At 41.3% G+C, this 21,077-nt stretch overlaps 1 protein-coding gene across 13 annotated transcripts in view; it reads right to left on the bottom strand.

The window, feature by feature from the left end:
- The window catches only part of ptprsa (protein tyrosine phosphatase receptor type Sa), a 228,123-nt gene that overhangs the window by 123,073 nt on the left and 83,973 nt on the right, over positions 1-21,077 (bottom strand). For 12 of the 13 annotated variants that reach the window (XM_084954049.1, XM_084954053.1, XM_084954054.1 and 9 more), the window contains one exon: positions 3,249-3,472. In XM_084954049.1, the coding sequence (XP_084810175.1) occupies positions 3,249-3,342 (94 nt within the window). In that variant the 5' untranslated portion in view covers positions 3,343-3,472. Of the gene's footprint in view, positions 1-3,248; positions 3,473-15,068; positions 15,094-21,077 lie in introns of all 13 variants that reach the window. The other variant, XM_084954050.1, reaches the window with a different exon arrangement.

Raw genomic sequence — 21,077 nt, 5'->3', positions numbered from 1 at the left:
TGAAATGCCTTAAAAAAAAGATGACAAATACTCTGGTTTACCTGTTAAAAAATATTAGCAGAGAGTAAGAAAAAGTTTGGGGTTTCTATATACAAAAGAACAAAATAAAATAATTCAAACTTTGAACTTGAGCGTAAAACAGCGAGCTTCTCAACAGGAAGTAACAAAAACAAAACTTGTTTCTCCAAACGAAAGGAGAAAAAAATCCACATGAATTCTATCTGAAGATGTGACAAAACAATGTTTTCACACCTGCACTGTTCAGGTAGTTTACATCGAACTCGGGTTCGTTTTCCCATTGGGTGCGGTTCGTTTGTGCAGGTGTGAATACAATTGATAAAGACATGTAGTCACAATAAAAATATAATATGGCATCACTACTACAGCTGAAGTTTAAACATGAAAACTTTTTTATTTATTTAAGGGTACTCAGGTAGCATGTTTGATTTAGCCATTTTTTTCCCCCCTTTTTGAACACCGGATACTCTTCCTGACGTGGCTCCAAAGGGATCTGTATCTCCTCCAGGGACTGAACCAGGATCCCTTTGCTTGTTAGCTGAATCTGTAACCCACTGCACTACAGAGCCAACCAGAGGTTTACAAAATTGTAAACACTTCTCATTAGAGCCCAACTCACAAGTAATGTGTATGTATATAAATTATTTGTGACAATCAATTTCAGCAAGTTAATAAACAATGACCCCATTATGTCCCCTTTTAATCATGTCATTCATGCTTCTAAAGAGTCCAACACGCTGACAGTGTTGTTCGTTTTTTTAAACCCTTATATCGGTAAAGTAGGCCTCTATTTTGGGTATCCACAGAGACTCTTTCTAAAGGAAAACAGCCTGCCCTTTTAACCAGAACTGTCTGATATAGTTAAAGCTTTATATTCTTTGTGCTGGATGCTTTTCTACCTTTAATCGTGACTTTAAAGCATTCTATAAAGATATGAAAAATTACTCAACCGTTAACTACATTTCTTTTGTCACTGGTGTGGTCTTTGTATCATCAGTGTCTGAGAATTAATTGGCTTGATTAAATGAACTAAAAAAAAAACCAAGAGCTCAAACAAATTAAAAAGAAAGCAAATCATATGTAAGCAAAAGTATTGTTGTTGGATGATACTGGCTTTATACAAATGTTATACTTCTATAGTTTATCATTATCTTACAGCTACCTGTGAAAAGGCTCAGGTGTAACTCTACGCATAAGCATATTTCAAACTTTGCACACACACACAAACATTTACATTTGTGTACCTGAACACAAATGTATGCAAATATAGACATTCACACAAGCCAAGCATTATTATGGTTGGGGTGGCAGGATTTATTGAGCCATATTTCTTTCTCTTTTGATTAAAAATGTCTCCTTCTCACCGTGATTTATGAGTGTAAATAAAAGGAATGGAGGGCAAGGGGAGATGGAGAGAGAGAGAGAGAGAGAGAGAGAGAGACAGACGCAGAGAGAGAGAGGGGAGGGACGTGAGAGGTGGGGATGACATCATGCTTTCAGTTGGGCTTTTCTGCAAAACGGTGGCATCCTTTCAGTCCAGCAAGTGGGAGTGAAAATAATTGGACAACTGCACTACTGGGCTGTGTGTGTCTGGCCATGAATGTGGGGGTGAAAGCCATTCAAAGGGAGGAGAGGAAGGTAGCCTGTGCTTTTGTGCATATATTTCCAAGCATAATAGTGCGGCCCCCAAAAGAGATGAGAAAAAGGAGTAGGACAGCATGCATGTATGTGCCTGTGTGTGACTGTGTGTGTCTTTTTTACCCCAAAAAAGGGAGAACAACAACAACAACAAAAGTACAAGCATGTGAGTGAAACAACAGGACAGGGCGAGGAAGTCTGACAAAAATCAGCAATCTCATCTACAGACAGCATCGACAAAGATGGGCAGAGAGCCCTACTGTTTTGAGACAGTGAGAGGGTGGGTGATGGCAGTGGGGTACGGGGGGCTAATCTCCATCAAAGATGAAGCAGATTGCACTGATTGTTATTTAAACCAGGGCGAGCAAACAGAGGCTGCGCGAGGGAGAAACGGAGTCGCAATAAACAGTCGGCGAGTGGACAGAAGACAAGAACATTCTAATGAGCCACATATTAAGTTCAGGGGCTCTAAGACGTTTACTTTCACTCCGCATTCGTCTGTGGCCTCACTGTCAGTGAGAACAAAGACATCTGTTTGACATCTGTCGGAGTGCAGTTTTAGATATTTTTTGCCAGCTGAGCTGAAAGACACTCCAATTATGTTACCAGACAGTCAAACCACTGTGCAATCAAAGGTTCGCCTCTGTTGGAACATGAGGAAAATCAAGCAATCGTGTCATCATGAACCACTAAGAACAAATTCATTGAATGTCAAATTGGAGATAAAAGAAAACGCGGAGCAAACAGAGTGGAAAATACAATATTCCTCTTAAATTATTCAAGGTAGACAACAAAAGTCAGCAATGACTGTGAAATAACGTGTCTAATCTGTTACTTCCCATTTTAAGGACTTATCACTGACATACCCACACAATGACTTACAGCCTATCCAAACAGGAAGCATCTTAGCCAAGTTATTCTATCTTGACAATGCTATCTAACATCATACTTTCTGGCGGATATTGGGTGGGTTGTTTACAAAGTCAGTGGTTTGATCCCTGCCTCTTCCAGTCTGCACGTAGAACTATCCTTGGGCATGACACTGAACCCCAAGTTAACCCTGGTGTATCCATGAATTTTAGAATTGGTTAATGTGGCTATATACAAGGAGAAGTCCATGTATCACTTAAACAACACCTCTGTCTGTATAAGCCGTGTTTTACACGTGGCTCCAGTGATGTAAACATACAAGTACCCTGTAATTCCGGTAGTGGAATTTACTGCCTAGTCCACGTTTGCATAGACACAAAAACACAGGCCAAAGGATTACCGCTACAGCTAAATGAATATGGCTTTGGTTTTACAAATAAGCTTTTTCTTTCCTCTGGCTACTCTAAAGCAGTCCCTCCTAGATAAGATGTAAACAGTCATTAGCATGCAATCTTTAAATGCAAATGTGCAGTCGCAAAATGCAACAAAAGCATCTCGGAAGTGCTCAAAGTAAAAAAAAAAAAGGTTCACCAAAGCTTATATAATGTCCCTCCCTCCCCCCTTTTTTGTGATTACTCCGCTTTTTAATAAGTTTGCAGATATGAGTGATGAACCTGTTAAAGGCACCAAAATTGAGAAGTTGTCAGTTTCTTGGTACTTACTGGCGTTGGAGCCGGTGAGCAGCAGTGATAGCAGCAGAGTGATCACAGGCAGCAGGACTTGCAAGGAGATGCGCAGGGCACCACTGGTGGCCATCTTGGCTCTGGTAGGGAAGGGGGAGGGGGAGGGGGAGGGTAGGGTCAGAGTGACCTTTGACCTGGCCGGAGAGCCGAGGCCCCAACTGCAGGAGGATGTGTGGGGTCTTCAAGCAGGACAGCTTGACGCTCTGCAAAACACAGAATAGGAAATAAATATGAATAAATAAAAGTGATGAACCCAAAAACACTTGTTACCTTTATTACTTTGTAACAATCAGATTTTGGTCACAGTACATTAATCATGCACAGTACATGACCATACTTCTTAGCATTTATATACTATGATACTAAAGTGTCATAACAATTTCACTGTTGCAACAATTCCATATAAAACCTCCAGTTCCACAATGGTGGTTTTGCCCACAGCAAAAGAACACAGGTCACGACAGTCTGCTGCACTTTCTACAATCCCTCATTGGCGGTAACGCATAAATGGAAGAAGGTAACAGGTTATCAGTGGCACAGCTGGGAGTAAACGCGCCACATCCCCAAACCTTTAACATTCCGATCTCACAACCACTGTTTTCTCACATCCCTCAATTAGCAGGGCAGGGCAGCCACTGCTTTCTTTCTTCTTCGCCTCCTAATCGCCTGATCTTGTCGTTATTTGCTTATCTCACCGCCTTGTAATTATACAGGCACCTGACGATATCCCAGGCATCGTCTCTTTGTTTTACTCAAATTGCCATTAATCCCCCAAGCTGCACAGAGAGACCAAGGAACCCAGGATGACACCCACTACACTCCCACCCACCCACCCACACAGGCACTCCTCTTCTCATTGATATGGCTGGTGCTGCGCACAGTCACCACCAAGTGGTAATACATACTCTTTAATTAACAAGATATGCATAAAGAGACACACAAAGACAGAACTAGGAGCAATTACGACATGAATGTGATGAATATGTGCTGACATACTTTTACCACTTACAGAGAGATATTCAGTGTCATGCTCAAGGACGCTTAAACGCAAAGCTCTGTCTGTCTCAGCAATCAAGCTGTGAACATGAAAACCCAAAACCGTGCGCTCTCAGAGGACCCAGATCACAGGACAAAGTGTCAGCCAGCATCTGCCCTGCTTTGGTGTCCTTGTGCAAGACGGTGAACTCCAAGCTCCAGGGATTCTGCTTAGCTGAGGTGACACAAGGGGTGGCAGCGATTTACTAGAAGGGAGATTAACTACCTTGCACTGTAGGTGGTTAACAAGGGTACAACTGAACTAACTGTGTAGACGACGTACAATTTATCACTGTTTTTGTTTTGTTTTTTGGCAACACGTTGATCTTTGATATATTTGAACAATAATTTTCTAAATGTCCCTGAAAAAAGCATTTTTACCTGCTGCACAGCTCAGGTTTTAATGAAAGAGGTATTATTCAACTACAGAGGCCAAATAAGGGAAACGAATATACTTTTAAAAAAAAAACATTCAGATGGATTCAGGGTCAAAAGCACATTGGCACACAAGCAATCATGGAAGTTCAGGGATGCATCACTTCAACGTGTACTACACTTCATCACTTGACCTCATTGTATCATGTCTCAGTTATCTTGGTGACCTTTTATTGGGAGTAGAAGACTGAGATACAAAAGCTTCCATTACCTTAATTCAATGAAATAAAACGAATAAGTAAAAACTAAAATAAATAACTTAAACAGATTAAAATGAAATTAGACAGCCCTACCTACAGGTTTGCGATTTTTGTCAGCTATGTCAAACAGTTAAATTCTCAGGAGAGTTAAAAAGGTTAATATAATGCAGCTGTTTTGCTGGGCTCCATTTTTTGACTGTGGCCTTGTGAGAGGCAGAAAACCAGGGCTAATTGCAGTGTAACCGAGCACCCCAGACAGCAGGCATTTAAGAGTGCCCCACCCTTCACAACTCCTGGACTGGCTCACTTAGCAGACACACGCTGCTGCAGGCACACTGAAAATTAAGCCCCAAACACATAGAGCCAAATCCATATATAACACAAAATCTATTCACCTCTAAACCCCCCAGTCCTCCCTATATGTAATGAGCAAGCATGTGGAAAATATGTAAGAAAAACATGGCGCAGGCACACTTACAAAAACACAAAAGGCGCGATTAACAATAGGCCTTTTGTGGCGACACCATACCAAGAAAGAGTGGGTGTTTTTCAGAAGCTCAGCTCATCTTTCAACACAATACTACATGCACACGACCAACATGTGTCCTCGCTTTTTTTTCTTCTTCTTTGCCAGGAGGGCCAGTGATGTCATTGGTAAGAACCGAGTAAAATACACATAAACAGAGAGAATAGAGGGGGAGTAAAAAACAGTCTAGAAGTTATGAATGATGGCTTTATTGTTCTGACTTTAAACACTGGGGTTGACAGAGAGAATCTCGTGTATCTGTAGGGAATAACTCTCTGTTCACAACATGCCTAACTTGTGATTTATGGGTCTCCCCTTAGGACATGGCTTACTATCATCACCTCTGGTTGCCATATAAACTTCACAACACAACTACATCAGCTATTGTTGTTGAACAGCCTCACCAAACATAGCCTAAGACCATATGGGTGCTGGAGATTAACCATGGATGCTGGGTATAGTGCTTCATTCTGCCTTCGTTTTAGTAAATGGAAGACAGAGATTACACAGACAAGTGTGCATGGAAAGATGAAAGTTGACTAAAAAGAGGGGATAAAAAGTCAAAGTAAAATATTTGGGCTAGCATGCACCACCAGAAATGAACTTTAGCATGTCTTAGTAAACTAACAGGGTGATAGGAAAAAGGTATTTCCTTCATATCTCCCATAGGTGTTCATATGTGTAGGGACTAAAAAGCATAAAATTCACACCATTTTAATACTCATCAAAGAGTGACCACCCATGCCCTGTAGATGGGAGTGTGGTCAATGTGCAAGAGACCACTCAGGTAATCACACAAAATACACCTGTACTGATGTTTACCACGGCCATTAACTCCAAGCTGGCAAATATCTGTAACTTTACCCACAATCTGAAGGTAACACAGCAAATGTTAGTTAGCGTGCTCCAGTGTAGTTACTGTTTATGTTAATTCTAATTTTTATTTCTAAAATGTGTTGATCTGTGAATCTAGATGTAAAAAGCGACTGAATAAGGAACCTATTGTATGTAAGTATTTGCAAGTAGATAAGACACAAACAGAGAGTAGAATATCACAAGACTGTCTGACACACATGTATCATTTATCAGTGAAAATCCCCTTTGAAGTAAACTAAATTAAAAAGTGCTGCACACTTTTTGATTAAAACCCATACAGAGACAAAGTCTATTCATTACTTTGGGCTATTCCCACTGATGGGCAATGAATATATTTTGAAGCTAGAACTTTTATCCCATGTGAAAACTGCCCATCACTCGAGATATTAACCCAGAGCCAAGCTTCAGTAATTACAGCCAAAATGGCAGCACAATTTCCACTGAGTGGTGGCAGTCACTGGCTATTAGGGACTCTCACTTTGACATGGTCAAGCTTTAAATTCGGCTCGTTTCCCCATGCAATATTGATACTAATGCATTTGATTACTAAGATTGAGAAAGGCACTGAGGGGAAGGGAAGATGGGAATCCACGCCATAAGCATGAAATGAGAGTATGACAAGTTAATATAAAAAGTGCGCATATGCACACACGCACACAGCCACACTGCACTGCAAAAAGTAAAAAAAATAAACAAAAAGCAGAAATGAATCCTTAAAAAAAATAAAGTTACAGGTATGTAAGCATATGGAGACCAAGAGAGTCACAACTTCAATACAAGCTGTTTTTATCCACTCATGCACTGTACTGTTACAAAGATAGTAACTGTAATAAACACACAGATACACACACACACACACTGAAGATGTGAAGTTGCATTTACACTGAGAAAAACTACTTATAACCTGAGGGACCACATTAATAATCCCTTTTATGTGATGAACAGTAAGCTCACTTCAGACACACGGTTAAAAAGACCACAGTTTGGTTGGGCTTCACAATCAAAACTGAGTGTTTGATGTCTAGACTCTCAAAAAGAATAATATTTTCAATGTTTGTACTCCAAAAAGTAACTCTGGGGTCTTTAGAAAGAGTGAGTTTTTCATAGATTGCCAGGTTTCCAGAACGCCTGTAACACTGTCTAATTTTGCCAGGCTGTAGCACACTGGCAGCTCACCATCCGTCCAAAGACAACGATCAATCTGCTGCAAAACAGCCTATTCATATATATTTAACTCAGTCATCGCTGACATAACATCAAGGTCTTCTGTTTACAACACAAGCGTGATCAAAGCTTTTCTAATTCCTGCAACAAATTACTAGTAATTTTAATATGTCAGTTTTTAACTATTAAAAAAAAAAACAACTGAGGGAGATATGTTAAAGAAGAAGGAAATGCTGGATTTAAATGAACACGACAGGGCAGATGCCAACCCCTCCCGTAGGATGATGATAACAGAAACAACAGCAGCAAAAAGAATCCTTTTCCATCACGCTCATGTTCAAACTGTGCTAGTTGCGCTTTATGCTTAGCCTTCAAGCTGCTGTCTCTCTCTCTGCAGTCTTTCACCTTAGATGAAGTTTTTATGCGTCAGCCTCGTGTTACAGGCTTTTACTTCAGCCACTTTACTGCTTTTCATCGATTCACACCTTATAGAGGAGCAACAACACAAGGATGCAAGACGCTGGACATTCAGCTGATCAGGAGCCTGTACTTGTGTATGAATGCGATTGAGCGTTGTATGAGTGACACTATGTTTGCAAGCCCGAAGGACTTTACTTAATCAAACTAAGATCTGCATATTCTGCTGTTTCTTTGTACGTGTTTGTGGAATGATTTAAGTATGAATGCCCATATAGTTCTTCCTTCTGTGAGTTACTCTATATGTCTGTCTCTGTAAGAAGCACAGCTACAGAAGACACTCGCCCAGGCCTGAGCTATAAAACAAGTCTATAGAGACCATCTGTTTTTTACCACGCTGAAGTCCTAACTGTATTGATTCCATGTGTCACTGGTAAGGAACACCACCAACCAGCTACACACACACACACAGACACGTACTCATCCCCTGTATCTTATTCGTTTTCTGCATCAGAATTTTATGCATATTAAGGGCAAATCTGAGATGAGGGTGTGAAGAAAGGTGTGTTTGTCTTCTAAATAGTTCCTGATCAGACAAGTCATCGTTCCAATCTTCTACAGCGTCTCTGTTTTATTTTTCTTGCCCATTCCCCTCCAATCCCTCATTTCCTCTCTCTGCTTCCCTTCCCCCTTGAACTCATGCATACTAAACTATGCTTGCATTGCAGATGTTTGGTAGGAAATCACATGAATTTGCATGGAACTGCAGGACTATTATGTAAATGCCCCAGTGTGTATCTACCTCCCAGCCTCACTCTTTCGTTGCCATCCGCTCCGTGCAGAGAGATCAATGTCAAAGAAATTTGGAAAAAATGGTATACCTGTCATTCAGCACATGTAGAGAAGCCCCGGTGGAACAAGAAATGCTCACATAAGGAAAGCATATTAGATATGCAAGACAGTGTTGGCATTTCCATTAAATGCAAAAGGCAAACAGAAATCTGAAAACAAATGTGATAACCCTACATGTCTTATACATTCAGAGCAGGAATCCGAGCCAGTAGAAATGACAGAGATGTAAACAGATACATTAGAGACACGTTCCCAGTTTATGAGCGGTTCTAAAGTTGCCAGTTTCCACAAGTCTTCGCTGCCCAGCGACACCAGAGCATCCCGGGAACAGCCTGAAAACAACCTCCACTGACATTTATCCACAGCATATTATATCGTTACAGTGATGAATGAGCACAATTTTTGCCCAAAGTGAAGACTGTTTGCATAGGTAGGGAGAACTGCACTGCCTTGACCTCATTAAGGGACTGTAGAACGCCCTCCCCTGGCAACCTCTCCATGGAGTAGCTTTCCCATGAGCCTTTGCCCTTAACTGTTCCCAGTCTCCCAGTTCCACAAATGATGCTTGACACTTCAGAGACACCTTGTGTCGGCCATCTGCTGTCCCCCTGAGAGCACCATAACCTTTCTTTGGGATCTTTGGGAGATGCCATTTGAGCCACAGTTTGCCTGCTAAAATAGATTTTTCTGCAATGCTACACTAAAAATAACTTTAACTGTATATTCCCGGTATTAGAAGGTAACTTCCCCTTTTGAAAAAGCACTCTAAGACATTATATACAGTTTTTAAAGCTCAGCATTTTGTAAATTTGTCTTACTGGTGTTTGGACAACCTTCACACCCCAACATTCGCTGTCGGGTCTAAGTTCTTCTAAAAGGAAGTGCAGATTTACAAAAAGATTTGAGACCAAATTACCACAAGCCCACTGAATCTTCAACTATTTGTTTTTCTCGCAGCGTTGCTCTGAGTTCGATCAGCAGGAAATGGGTTTACTGTGAACATTATGAGCCACTGCTGTCCTTCCAATAAACACCCAGGGCTGTGAGGCTTTTAGCTGAAATCCACCTCTGTTGAGGTTGAGTGCACAGCAGTAAGCATCGGGCCTGTGCAGTCGAGACGAACGGATTGGCAGCTGGGAGGCTTGGGCACCAAGCTGACCACTGAAACCCAGACTTTATTGCACAGCCGTTTTGTTTGTCACCGAGGGGTGACACACTATCTGTCACCTATGTAACCTCGCCATACTGTGACATTACAAGTTGGCACATGAAATTCACACACATGTACACTTTTGTCTGCCTCTCCTCGTCTGTCGCCCTGGCAGCCAGCGATGACAAAGGCCTAAATTTACAGGTGGCAGTGTCTGGGATAACCCTGGTATAACGGGGTATAAAGGGTATAACTAAACAGGATAAAAAGTAAAATAGAGGTATTTAACTATAGGACAATCACAATTTTATGTTGGAGAAAGGAGGTGCAGCAGTTCTTTATATAAAGAGGCGATTGTTCAGGAGTGTCTGTGGTGGGAGAAGAGGTGGGGGAAGGAGGGGCTGGAGAAGTGACATCAGTTTTTGGCCTGCTGCCCACAGATTCAGACAAGCATCGCACCAACTAGCCAGCAGCTTGAATGCCCTTTAGAAATTGCCACAGGAGAGGGAGAGAGAGAAGTTTCTGAAGGGCGGCTGGGACAGCTCGGGAAGCACGCTTCATATTCATTCTGGAAATGGGATGCGGGTTGGGGGGTTTGGGGGGGGGGTGAATGAGATTATTCTAAGTGATCAAGTAGGAGGCAGAGGAGGGAAAGACTGGCAGTCCAGGGTGTTTAGAAAGATTCCTCCCTGCAATTGGCAGGGATTACTGTGTAACATTTGCTGTGTGGTTTGAGAAGTTTCATTTCCAAAATGAGACATATACCATTTGAAAAACTGTCACACCTACACAACAAAATGGCTACTGGCACGTTAATAAAATTCACAACCGAGCTAAATTGGCGCCACCCTCCTCGCTCCAAAAAGTTGAAATTTAAGACATGCAATCTATTTTTCTATACTTCTTTATCCATTTCCGAAACGAGTGTGCCATTCCATTTGCATTGCAGTTTCACTGCTCTACAAATTCAACATGACAGATTAGAAAAGAAACAAAACTGTCATGGCCAAGTTAGCCTTCTTTTTCTGCTTCACATAACGGAAATCTAAAACCGTTACTGCATGGCACAGATCATCTAATAAAAATCCTGACTAACTTGTGCAAGTAGGATGATACAGTATTTTGGAACCTGATAATCATGCCTTTGACTCTTTTCAATTCATTTATTTGTCTATAAACATAAATAGGCCTCTTTTCCAGCAGCATCCATCTGCAGCAAATTGGGTCCATTATGTGGTCTCGCAACTTCAGGTTTCAAAAAATATTAAATATTTCAAAAAATGTTCATGTGCACTGATCAGTTACATATAAAACAGGGGTGCTCTTTAGGGTTCATATCTGAGGCTTTTAATGAATTCTGTACTTCTCAAATGTGGAAAAAAGAGATGGGATAGATTTGTGTATTAATATACAAAGATACACTAATACAGAGACATCTACAAATGGAACAAAGTCATTTAGTTTAAAAAAAACCCTTCAGCCACTGTGGTCATCTTTTCAGCCTCTTTTTTTAAGTATTTAATTGAAAATTAAGTTAATCCTGGTAATTTCAGAAACTGGGCCAAAGCCCATCAGCAGGCTAAACAGTATTTAATAACCTCACTGGGGGAGCAAGAATTAGGATTAAACTTATTTTGTGTGTGTGTCATTAGGGAAGGTGCATTTTAATTTGCACTTCTCTGCCATTATCTGATTAATGACAAAAAGGACTGAACATGAAAATGCATCGCCACGAGAAATTCACATTCCCACAACAATTTAGAGAGGAAAATATAACACACAACACTGGACATCATTAAGCGTACTTCGGGAAGTCCCATTGAAGCCACTGCTCGGATTTAAGTTTTATTACCCCCCCCCCCCCAAAAAAAAACAACAACAAAAAAACAAAACACTAAATTGGACTTTTTAATTCTCTTTTTCTTTTTTTTTTCTTTTTTTTACATTTTCACTGCTTGTTACACCATCTGTAACAAGCTTCTACTACATTTTCTTAATTTCCACAGTGAACAGTCAGACAACAGTGATGGCAACAGCAAAGGCATTTGACTATCCTCTCACGGCATGTAGTTCAGACTTTGGGGGATCAGACTGAACGTGACTAGCCAAATGGTTTGTTGCGCAGTCCCATCTGGGAAGTTGCACTTGGAAACTCGTTGGCAAGGTCTAGGCAAATTTTTTTTAAAAAAGAAAAAAAAAGAAAAAAAACTATATCAAACAGGTAAGCTGCTATTAAATGCAAAGAAAAAATACGCCAGTGTAGACAGCTAGTTAGTTAGGCCAGTCCACATAGAAAGTAACTGGCACAGATATTGTGACCAGAGATGGCAGAAAGTCAAAGACTTTCAGTAACTTCAAGAGATGACAAGCAACGTAACTACTGCAAAGAGGATCAGGGTGTCGAGTAATACTTTTCTCCACTTTGAGGCCAACAATTAAAAGGATTATGAAAGAGAGAGGTTAGAGTTTTATCTAGGCAACGAAAGCCTTGAATGTCTGCTTACAACAACCTATTTTTGTTGACAAGGCAATGCATGAAAAGCGAATCTCTTGCTGTGTAGCAAGTAATGACATTTTAAACATGTCATCTCACCTAAACCATGCTTGTAGCAGTAACCTTATGGTCAGAAGTTTCTCACATGACACTAATTGGTCCTAACCAAGTTCTAGCCTACAAGCTCAAAGCTAGAAGCTTTGGCAATTTAAATTCCCTTGTGATACTGATCAGTGCAAATCTCTCATTAAAACGGACACAAAGGTGTACCCGATTCGTTAACACGTAAAGTCAAGGACTCCTTACAAGCACTAGGTACTAGCAGTTAGGAGTCTCTCTGTGTCAAATAAAACCAACCCCTGGCATGTTATTCTGAATTGATTTGGCAACTTTTCTCCACTTTCTTATGGCCAAAGTAAGCGTAACACTGTTTTTGAAACCTCCATCTCAGTTCTCAAAAAAATAGAAGATGACCAACATCCTCTGTCTGACTGAAGCAGCAGCAACTGCTCTGTGCTAATGTGCAAAATGACTGTCTTTTGGGTTTGTTTGGTTTAAACGACACTGGATCTGATTATATGTTTCAAATATACAAGAAAGACAATAAACATGGTATCATAGCAATTAGCGTTGTGCAACACTATGTGGAGCGGGCTGTGTGTTACCAGAGTGTCTGTATCCCTGTCAATCTACTGCACTGCAGAGACCCGAAACAGATGGCAAGGCTGACCCACACTCTGCCTCTCTGCCTGTTTGTGCACCCGTCACAGTCGTACCACCAGCGTTCCCACTATAGCGGTACAGACAACTGTTTTTTTTACAGTCACTTTAAAAAAGATCTGAGAAACAGACAGGAACAAATGTGATGCTTAGACTTGGGAATTCAAATACTACAAATAACCAAAGACAAAAAGAGGGGAAAAAATTGCACACTTACTTTACAAAGAACGTGAAAACGTAAAAGATCCGATTTCAATTCAAATAAGGGTTATAAAACTAAAACCTCCTAAATTTTCTGTCTACATTGTATTTTAACAAGAAAAAAGTTATTCAAGGAGTAACTTGCCAATTCAGGCAATGTAAGTTTTCAACAACTAGCTGCAAAGAAGACTTACATATTGAGTGATTAAATGCCAATTTAAGAGCCAACTATTTTATTCCCTTGAAAAATCCCTATGTGTTCCGAGATAACCATCAGAAAGCCCAGGGTGAGATGGCGTGTCTTTTAGCCAAAAACTGAGGCTCAAGCCACCTCATGTGACATTCATTTATCCAGTAATTTGTGGTAATAATGCAGCATGATCCATATTAATGTATTCCTCCACAATAACCTACTGAAACAGAGAGTCAATTGTGAATTTGTCTTACTTTCCTACAAACCGCTGGAATAAAGAGTTTGCTTGTGTGGCAGACAGAGGATTATTGTGGACGACGGGCATGCACGTGGGCAAACAACAGAAGAAAGGCAGCTCTGATAGCACAATGGAGCCTCCAAGCCTCCAAGAAAGTGACATGCTCGCACACGCGCACACACACACACACACACATATATATATATATATATATATATGTGTGTGTGTGTGTGTGTGTGTGTGTGTGTGTGTGTGTGTGTGTGTGTATATATATATATATATATATATATATATATATATATATATATATATATATATATATATATATATATATGTGTGTGTGTGTGTACACACACATATACATATATATAGTACCTAATAGGAGGGCCACACAGTAGTAACATGTTGCCTCTCAGAGGCGTATATGTACACTGGTTCTCTCACTTACACAATCACTCATGCGCACAGTCTTTCTACAAGCCATCACTCCTCTGAGCATGTGTCTACCCTCTGACCCTTTCACTCCGACAAATGACGCTTCAGCACCACCATACTATTAAACCCCCACAGTGCCACAGCACGTCACGCGCCTTTGACTTTAGAGCGAATTTCAGCGCGCCGAGGACGCCATGGGCGCCGTGGGAGTAAAGGTTGGGGGTGGTGGTGGTGTTGCTGGTGTGTGGGGGTCAAAGGTGGGAGGTCAGACAGCTGGTAAACATCTTTAAATACTCCTTTATAACACCATACATTCCTTCACAGCAGGGAACGGTTAGCAAGACATCCATCCCTGCCTAATTTAGCTCTGTTTTTGTGTGTGTGAAGGATAACCTCAAGTTTTTGTATACTACATACTTTTGTGAGTCAGACCAAGCTATGGCATGCAAATAAAATATATTTTTAGAAGATGGCAAAAAACAAGACTAAATTTATTCTGCAATATTCAAAACAGCAACACCCCGGCAGAAATCGTGTGGGTGGGGGTTGTTGCTGGGCTTGTTTGTTTTCCTGCCTGCAGTATCCACGCTGATTTTAAGTGATGGTAGAGTGGGTGGGGTGGTGGGCCTTTTAAGTCCTGCAACTAATGCATAAACAAGACCGCTTTCTCTCTGTCTTGCTGTCTTTTATTCTCTCGGTGTGTGCGTTTGTCATTTTACCACTTTGCACACCCATGCTGTGTATTGCGCTGTGTCACACTGCTCGGAGTTTTGAAGGAGACGGAAAGACTGAGACAAAAAACAGCAAAAGGACAGAAAGCTCTACTGTTCTGCTATGACTTAAAAGCAATGTGATAGACTTACCGACCCATACGTACAATTACTGGGTCTGGAAAAGACAAAGAAGAAGGCAGACAAAAGAAATACTGAAAGCTGTTTTGCATAGAGAATGACAACATAAGGGCAGAACACGCCAGTGAGAGCGAAGACACACCCCCTGCACTTTAAACACAATCAAACACACAAGTGGGAGGATATGGGGGTCTCTGATGGGGGCTTACTGGAGGTAGATGGTTGTATCACACTGGTCCCAGACAGGCTTTGGAGCCAGCCCCAGTGACATGGAGAACATTGGCAGTTTTCTACTGCAAGGAATCTGTTGGCGTTTAAAACAGCCCAGGAATCTTTCAGGCCTGTTTTCAGGGAAGAAATAAAAACTACCAGAAAAGGCTCAACTCAAACTGTTTAAGATTGGCATAACGTAACCAATGTCCAACTTTTTTGCCATGCTCAGAATCAACAAGGCACTCGTAAGTGATATCGTAAAATCATAACATCATCAAGTTATTCTGGTGGGTCCATACTAGAGGCAGAATGACTAAAAGAGCTTATAGGGAGTCTATTCCTGTTATTTCTTTGCAATATTACTGCATGTCCAGAGTTTATGCAATAAAAAAATGGCTAATGCATACACAGAGTTAGATTACTGGAAAAGAGAAGTGAGAGAGGAAAGTTAAGCTGTGTTCACACCAGAGGTAATGCGGTGACCAAAAACCAAAAGGACAACTTCAAGCAACTATGGCCAAAAAAAGCTGCTGGTAACTCAAAATTGGGACCCAAGATGCAGGCAAGGAGGAGGCTGTTGATTAACATATGACTTGGTAGTAAATATGGCAGTATGTTACCTAGGCAACCAGAGCCTGACATGTCTGCAAGCGACCACCAGTCAGCTTCAAAGATAGGGGGACTTTCAATAGGGACGCATCTTTAGCAGAGCTCTGACTGCAAAGTTGGTCATCAGTTTGGTTATCAAGAGTGGGTAGAGACAACTAGAATGAAAGAAGCCTTAAACTAAATAAAAGTGTGTTCTGCTCTAACCTGGTTAAGGATTACAGTATTTACATCGATAACCAGGGTCAATCCTGGTCCCAGTCTCAAGTCAAGTCTTGAGACAGATTTTCAATATTTCACATTTGTCTGGCAGGGGTTAGTCTTTGTCTTTCACGCGAGGTCTTCCCGGCTCACATTCTCATCTTAAAATCTCCCCTGAGGAGTTATCAGAAAGTAGTTATAAGACTAAGAAAAGCCAACAATCAATAATGATCAATATCTATGTGCACAACCATGGTGCATCTTTGCCAAAGAGTCACCATCACTCCCCCGAGCAGCATTCTTTGTAGTCAAATGTTGTACCTTTTAAGTTTCAAAGTCATTTTATAAGGTCACATGTAAGACCACAGGTTCACAAAATTTCAATTTATAGTGTGCCTACTGCTTTAAATGTGACCACAACTGGTCAGTTAAATTACCAAATGACAATATTAAAGATAGTTGTTGAATAAAAGGAACAAAGAACGCTCATTAAGTGTGGTGACTTCTTGTCTATGTAACATTATTTAGAACGGTAGGCATGATTATGTTCAGCATTTAAATGATTAGGTAGAATTAGACTGTTTTTAGACTGTTACATCTTTCTAAACATAAAATGATGTATAAATGTTATTCAATTCATTTCAATGTTATTTATAAATCCCCAAATCGCAACAATCGTCATCTCAAGGTAAAGGGAAGCTAAGGCCATATAATAATAGAAAGAAAACCCCAACAATCAGATGACCCTTTGAGAAAGCACTTGGCAACAGTGGGAAGGAAAAACTCCCTTTTAAAAGGAAGGGAAGCCACCTGCAGCTTAAGCCTATTGCAGCATAACTAAGGGAGAGTTTGTGGTCTAGCCCTAACTGTAAGCTTTGTCAAAAAGGAAAGCTTTAGGCCTAATCTCAAAAGTAGCGAGGATGTCTCTCTCTTTAATCCAAACTGGGAGCTGGGTCCACAGAACAGGGGCCTGAAAGCTGAAGGCTCGGCCTCCCATTCTACTTTTAAATATCTTAGGAAACACAAGTAAGCCTGCATTCTGAGAGAGAAGTAGTCTATTGGGGCGATATGGTACTGTGAGCCGGGCCCTGATTATTCAAGAACTTGTATGTGAGGAAAAGGATATGGAGTTAAATGTGCTTAAACTTCTTTAGCATATACCCTTTTCCTTCAAGTGAGTCAGAAACACACAACAGTTACGAGGTGTATGACAGAAACGTGACAGCAGACTTCTAAGAGTATATCAGCAACACAAAATCAAAATGTCAACGAGGCAGAAGTAAAAAAAATAATAATGAGGAAATCTGAGCTTCATTCAGACACACACCATTGCAATTAGTCATTTGAAGAGTAACAGAGTGAACAAAAATTGAGAAAGAGCATAAAATGTTGACATCCAAGCCAGGCACCAAGCTGCTCATCTTCTTGGCGCCAGGCAGAGTGCTGGCTCTCACTCAACCAGGAGGCCCATTTTTTTCCCCATGCTTTTTATATTTCTTTTGTTTCGGTTATTCATCATAAGAGTTGTGTACAACTCGTTCACTTGCTCACTTTGCATATTTGGATCACCCTCACTCGTCTTCTTTTATTGGACAGAAAACAACGGCCATTTTTTTTTTCCCTCCCCTAAACGCCTCCGGGCCTTGAAATACATGCAGGCTGAAATCCAAAGCCCCTAATCACAGCTAAGGGAACAGGCTGACTGGAGAGTCACGATTCGTAGCAAGGGAGGAATGGAGCAAGAGAAGGGAGGGAACAAAGGGAGAATAGGTGAAAATGAAGAGAGGGACAGTGGGAGAAAGAAAAAAAATGGCTGTCAATATGCATGGGCGTTACGCAGAGAGGAAGCTAATCAGCCATTAATACAAGTGACACTCTAGCTATTGAGAATACAAAACACAGGGCTTGATTGAAGGTCTTGTCTGATGCAATAGTGCTTCAGTTTGAATGCGTCTGTCCTTTTTGTCTATGTGAGTGCCTGAGTTTGAGTGACTACGATTGTCAATGTGTGATTTCACATGTGTGTGACAAGACTACAGAAATGTGAGTGTATGAGACGTGTCAGCCTATCTGCATGGATACTATATGTATGTGCTCATTATATGCGACTATAGCTTGGTCTGTGTTCGTGGCCCGACACTTCGGTACACCTCAAGCTGCTCAACGGTCGTCAAGCTCGCTCAGCAAGAAGCAGGCAGTTCCATCTGGTCAAGCCATCCCTGTGTATTTTAAGTGTGTGCTGTCTGCATGCGTGTGCGCGTGAACACCACCATGCAAAAATGTCTGTACATCCTTGCATACATATACAAAAAGCATGTCTTCCATTGCACTTCCAGACCTAATTTTGACGCTCCGTTTGCTGGCATGACGGCAGGAAAGCCTCTGAGGTAAATGGCGATGACAACAAAATGAGAGGATGGAGAGTCGAAGAGGCAAACCCACCTGGCTTGGCCCCAGCTCACTGCAGCACATTTGCTTGATAAACTAAAAAAAAAATTCTGAAGGCACTTAAAATTACAGCTACTAAGTTACAAATACACAGAACAATTTTCATTTAGCAACAGAATGCTTTTTCAACGATTTACGCCTAGGATATTGGCTGTAGGAGTAAACCGAGGATGTGGAGCCTCTCTCTGTGTGGCTGTGTGTGTATTTGTCGCTAACAAGGTCCCACAAGGCTGCCTCGGTCACCTGGGTATTGCAGTACGCTCGTAGCCAGGTCCACTCATGAATGAACCCAGAGCAACAACAGTAATTCCCAAGCATTTTCCACCAGAGCTACTGTATGGGTGCGTATGTGTGAGGGGCAGGCTACAGTAGAGCTACGGTGCAGCTGGCTGCTACGAAGAGGTGAACCAGCTGCCCCTTTTTACCCTCATAATCCATGACATATAGCACGGAGACTATCGTACACACACACAAAAACCCTACAAATTTCTCAACTTGGGGAGCAAAACACCGTTACAACACACTGAACAAAATCCACTGAGCCGGAGCACAGGTTTGCCAATTTTCTCTTTCAAGCTACAAATATTTATATCCCCTCCTGAATGAAGAAAAGAAAAACAAAGATATGGAAAGAAAGTGCAAGTCAGAGGTAGTTCAATCACTAAAAGTCCCTGGCAGGGCTCGTTTATGACTATGTGGAGAATCTCCTTGCAGAAGGGTTTTTGCCAATGGGTGATGACCTCAGGAATCAACAATGGCGATTGCTGATATTTTGATTTGAGCCTAATGTCATTGTGCATTTAAAAATACCATTTTTATCTTCTTCTGGAAACTTTTTTTCCACCAGAAATTCTCTCTCACTCTTTTTTTTAACTCCTCAATGTGGGAGTGTTAAAAAAAAAAAACACTGATTAGCCCAAACTCCAGCTTAAAAGTGTGTGAATACAGATTTGGATGTAAACAGCAGAGACACTCTACCACAAAGCAACTGGGAATGCAACCAATCATGTGACATTTTAAATAAATTATATTCATACTTTAATCAGGCACGGGTGGTAATGTTCTTGATTTTCCGCACAAACAAGTTGCTTTGTTTGATCTCACAAAGCAGTGAGTCCACCTCAGGCCTTTTGATTTTACGTTTTCATGTTTTTGTTTTTTTCCAGTTTTCTATAAATGCCTTCACCCAGGCTCCTTCCCTGCTCTGCATGCCCTCCCTTAATTCCTTTGACGATCACTTGTTTTCTTTAGTTTTTACAAACTTCCCCTGCTGCTTTCCACCCTCATCCATCTCTCTCCTCTGTCTCTCATCTTAACATCACTCGGCTGCCGATTTTTTTCTCTTGTTTGTTTTATTCCTTTCCCTCGGTCCACCCCCTGCCTGCCTAACTTTCACTCCTCCATGAGTAAAGGAAGAGAAGAAAAATCGCAACATGGTGACTGGTCGTCACAAGGTAATGTTAGGACTGCTGGGGCCGAGACTGACGCACACATACACGTGCAGCTGCATCTTGCTGGGCTTAGTGAGCACGACTGCGCGTTTAAAATTTAGAGTAAAATCCACATCATAAGAACAAAGACTCCCACACTGAGACAGCAAGCATTTGAAACAATTAGATCAGTTAAGATCAAACAGCAGTCCTTTCAATAAACACGTTTCAGTGACAGGGAGGCATCCTCCTTGTAATTAAAAGAGAGGAAAGCCTGTTGTTTGGCCCAGCGGAGTAATAAGGAGGCAGGGAGATTTGTAGGGTTGGGGGGTGGAGGAGGGGGAAGTGATCAAATGACACCCTGACATTTGAGCCCGAAACAAACTAATCGATCGTGATTAAATTATTCATCTGTCTGTTTACCGTGGAAATGGAGGGGTTTGAAGGAAATAGGAGGGAGAAGGGAAAGAAGTGGGGAGCCAGTGACAGCTGTGATGTGAATTTCCCTTACTAATCTTAACATAATGATTTTCTGTGCGTGCTAGAAATGCTGCAGTGGCCATACCTACTTTTAGGTACTTTGTATCTGCTTTGGTTTCAGCGCTATTCGATAATAAATTCATAGAATCTACTATGAGGCTGTTTTGCAAAGACAAACACCCATGGCTATGTTAGTCCTGTGCTAATAGCCATGTTCTGTGTTATTCATGTGGACATGTGTGGTCTCGTGATTTAAAACCATTCATTTGTATAACTGCAGTGCAATCTGACAAAATTACCAGTTAACTGAAAGGAAACAGTGAGCAGGGTAAATGCAGAGAGAGATGTGCTTGTGGGGAAGAATAAACCAAACAAACAAACAAAAACAGCTGCACTAAAGGCTAAAGGGTACAGGAAGTCACTAAATCTAGCCACAAATCACCAAGATGGTAACACGACCTGATTCCACAGATTGAAAGTTCTACCTATGTCTATCCGTCTGAGGCTGACCTGGGCTTGGGTCGTGGGGGTAGAAGTCCAAGCAGAGACCCTCTCTCCAGCCACAGGCACAGACATTCCCAGATCAATAATCTCTCAAATATGTCCTGGGTCTACCCCACAGCCTCCTCCCAGTTGCCCGAAA

The sequence above is a fragment of the Perissodus microlepis genome, chromosome 15, assembly GCF_051167445.1.
Source record: "Perissodus microlepis isolate ML-2025 ecotype Zambia chromosome 15, ASM5116744v1, whole genome shotgun sequence".
Taxonomy (NCBI): domain Eukaryota; kingdom Metazoa; phylum Chordata; class Actinopteri; order Cichliformes; family Cichlidae; genus Perissodus; species Perissodus microlepis.
Note: the sequence above shows the minus strand (reverse complement) of the source record. Positions and strands in the feature narration are given on the sequence as shown.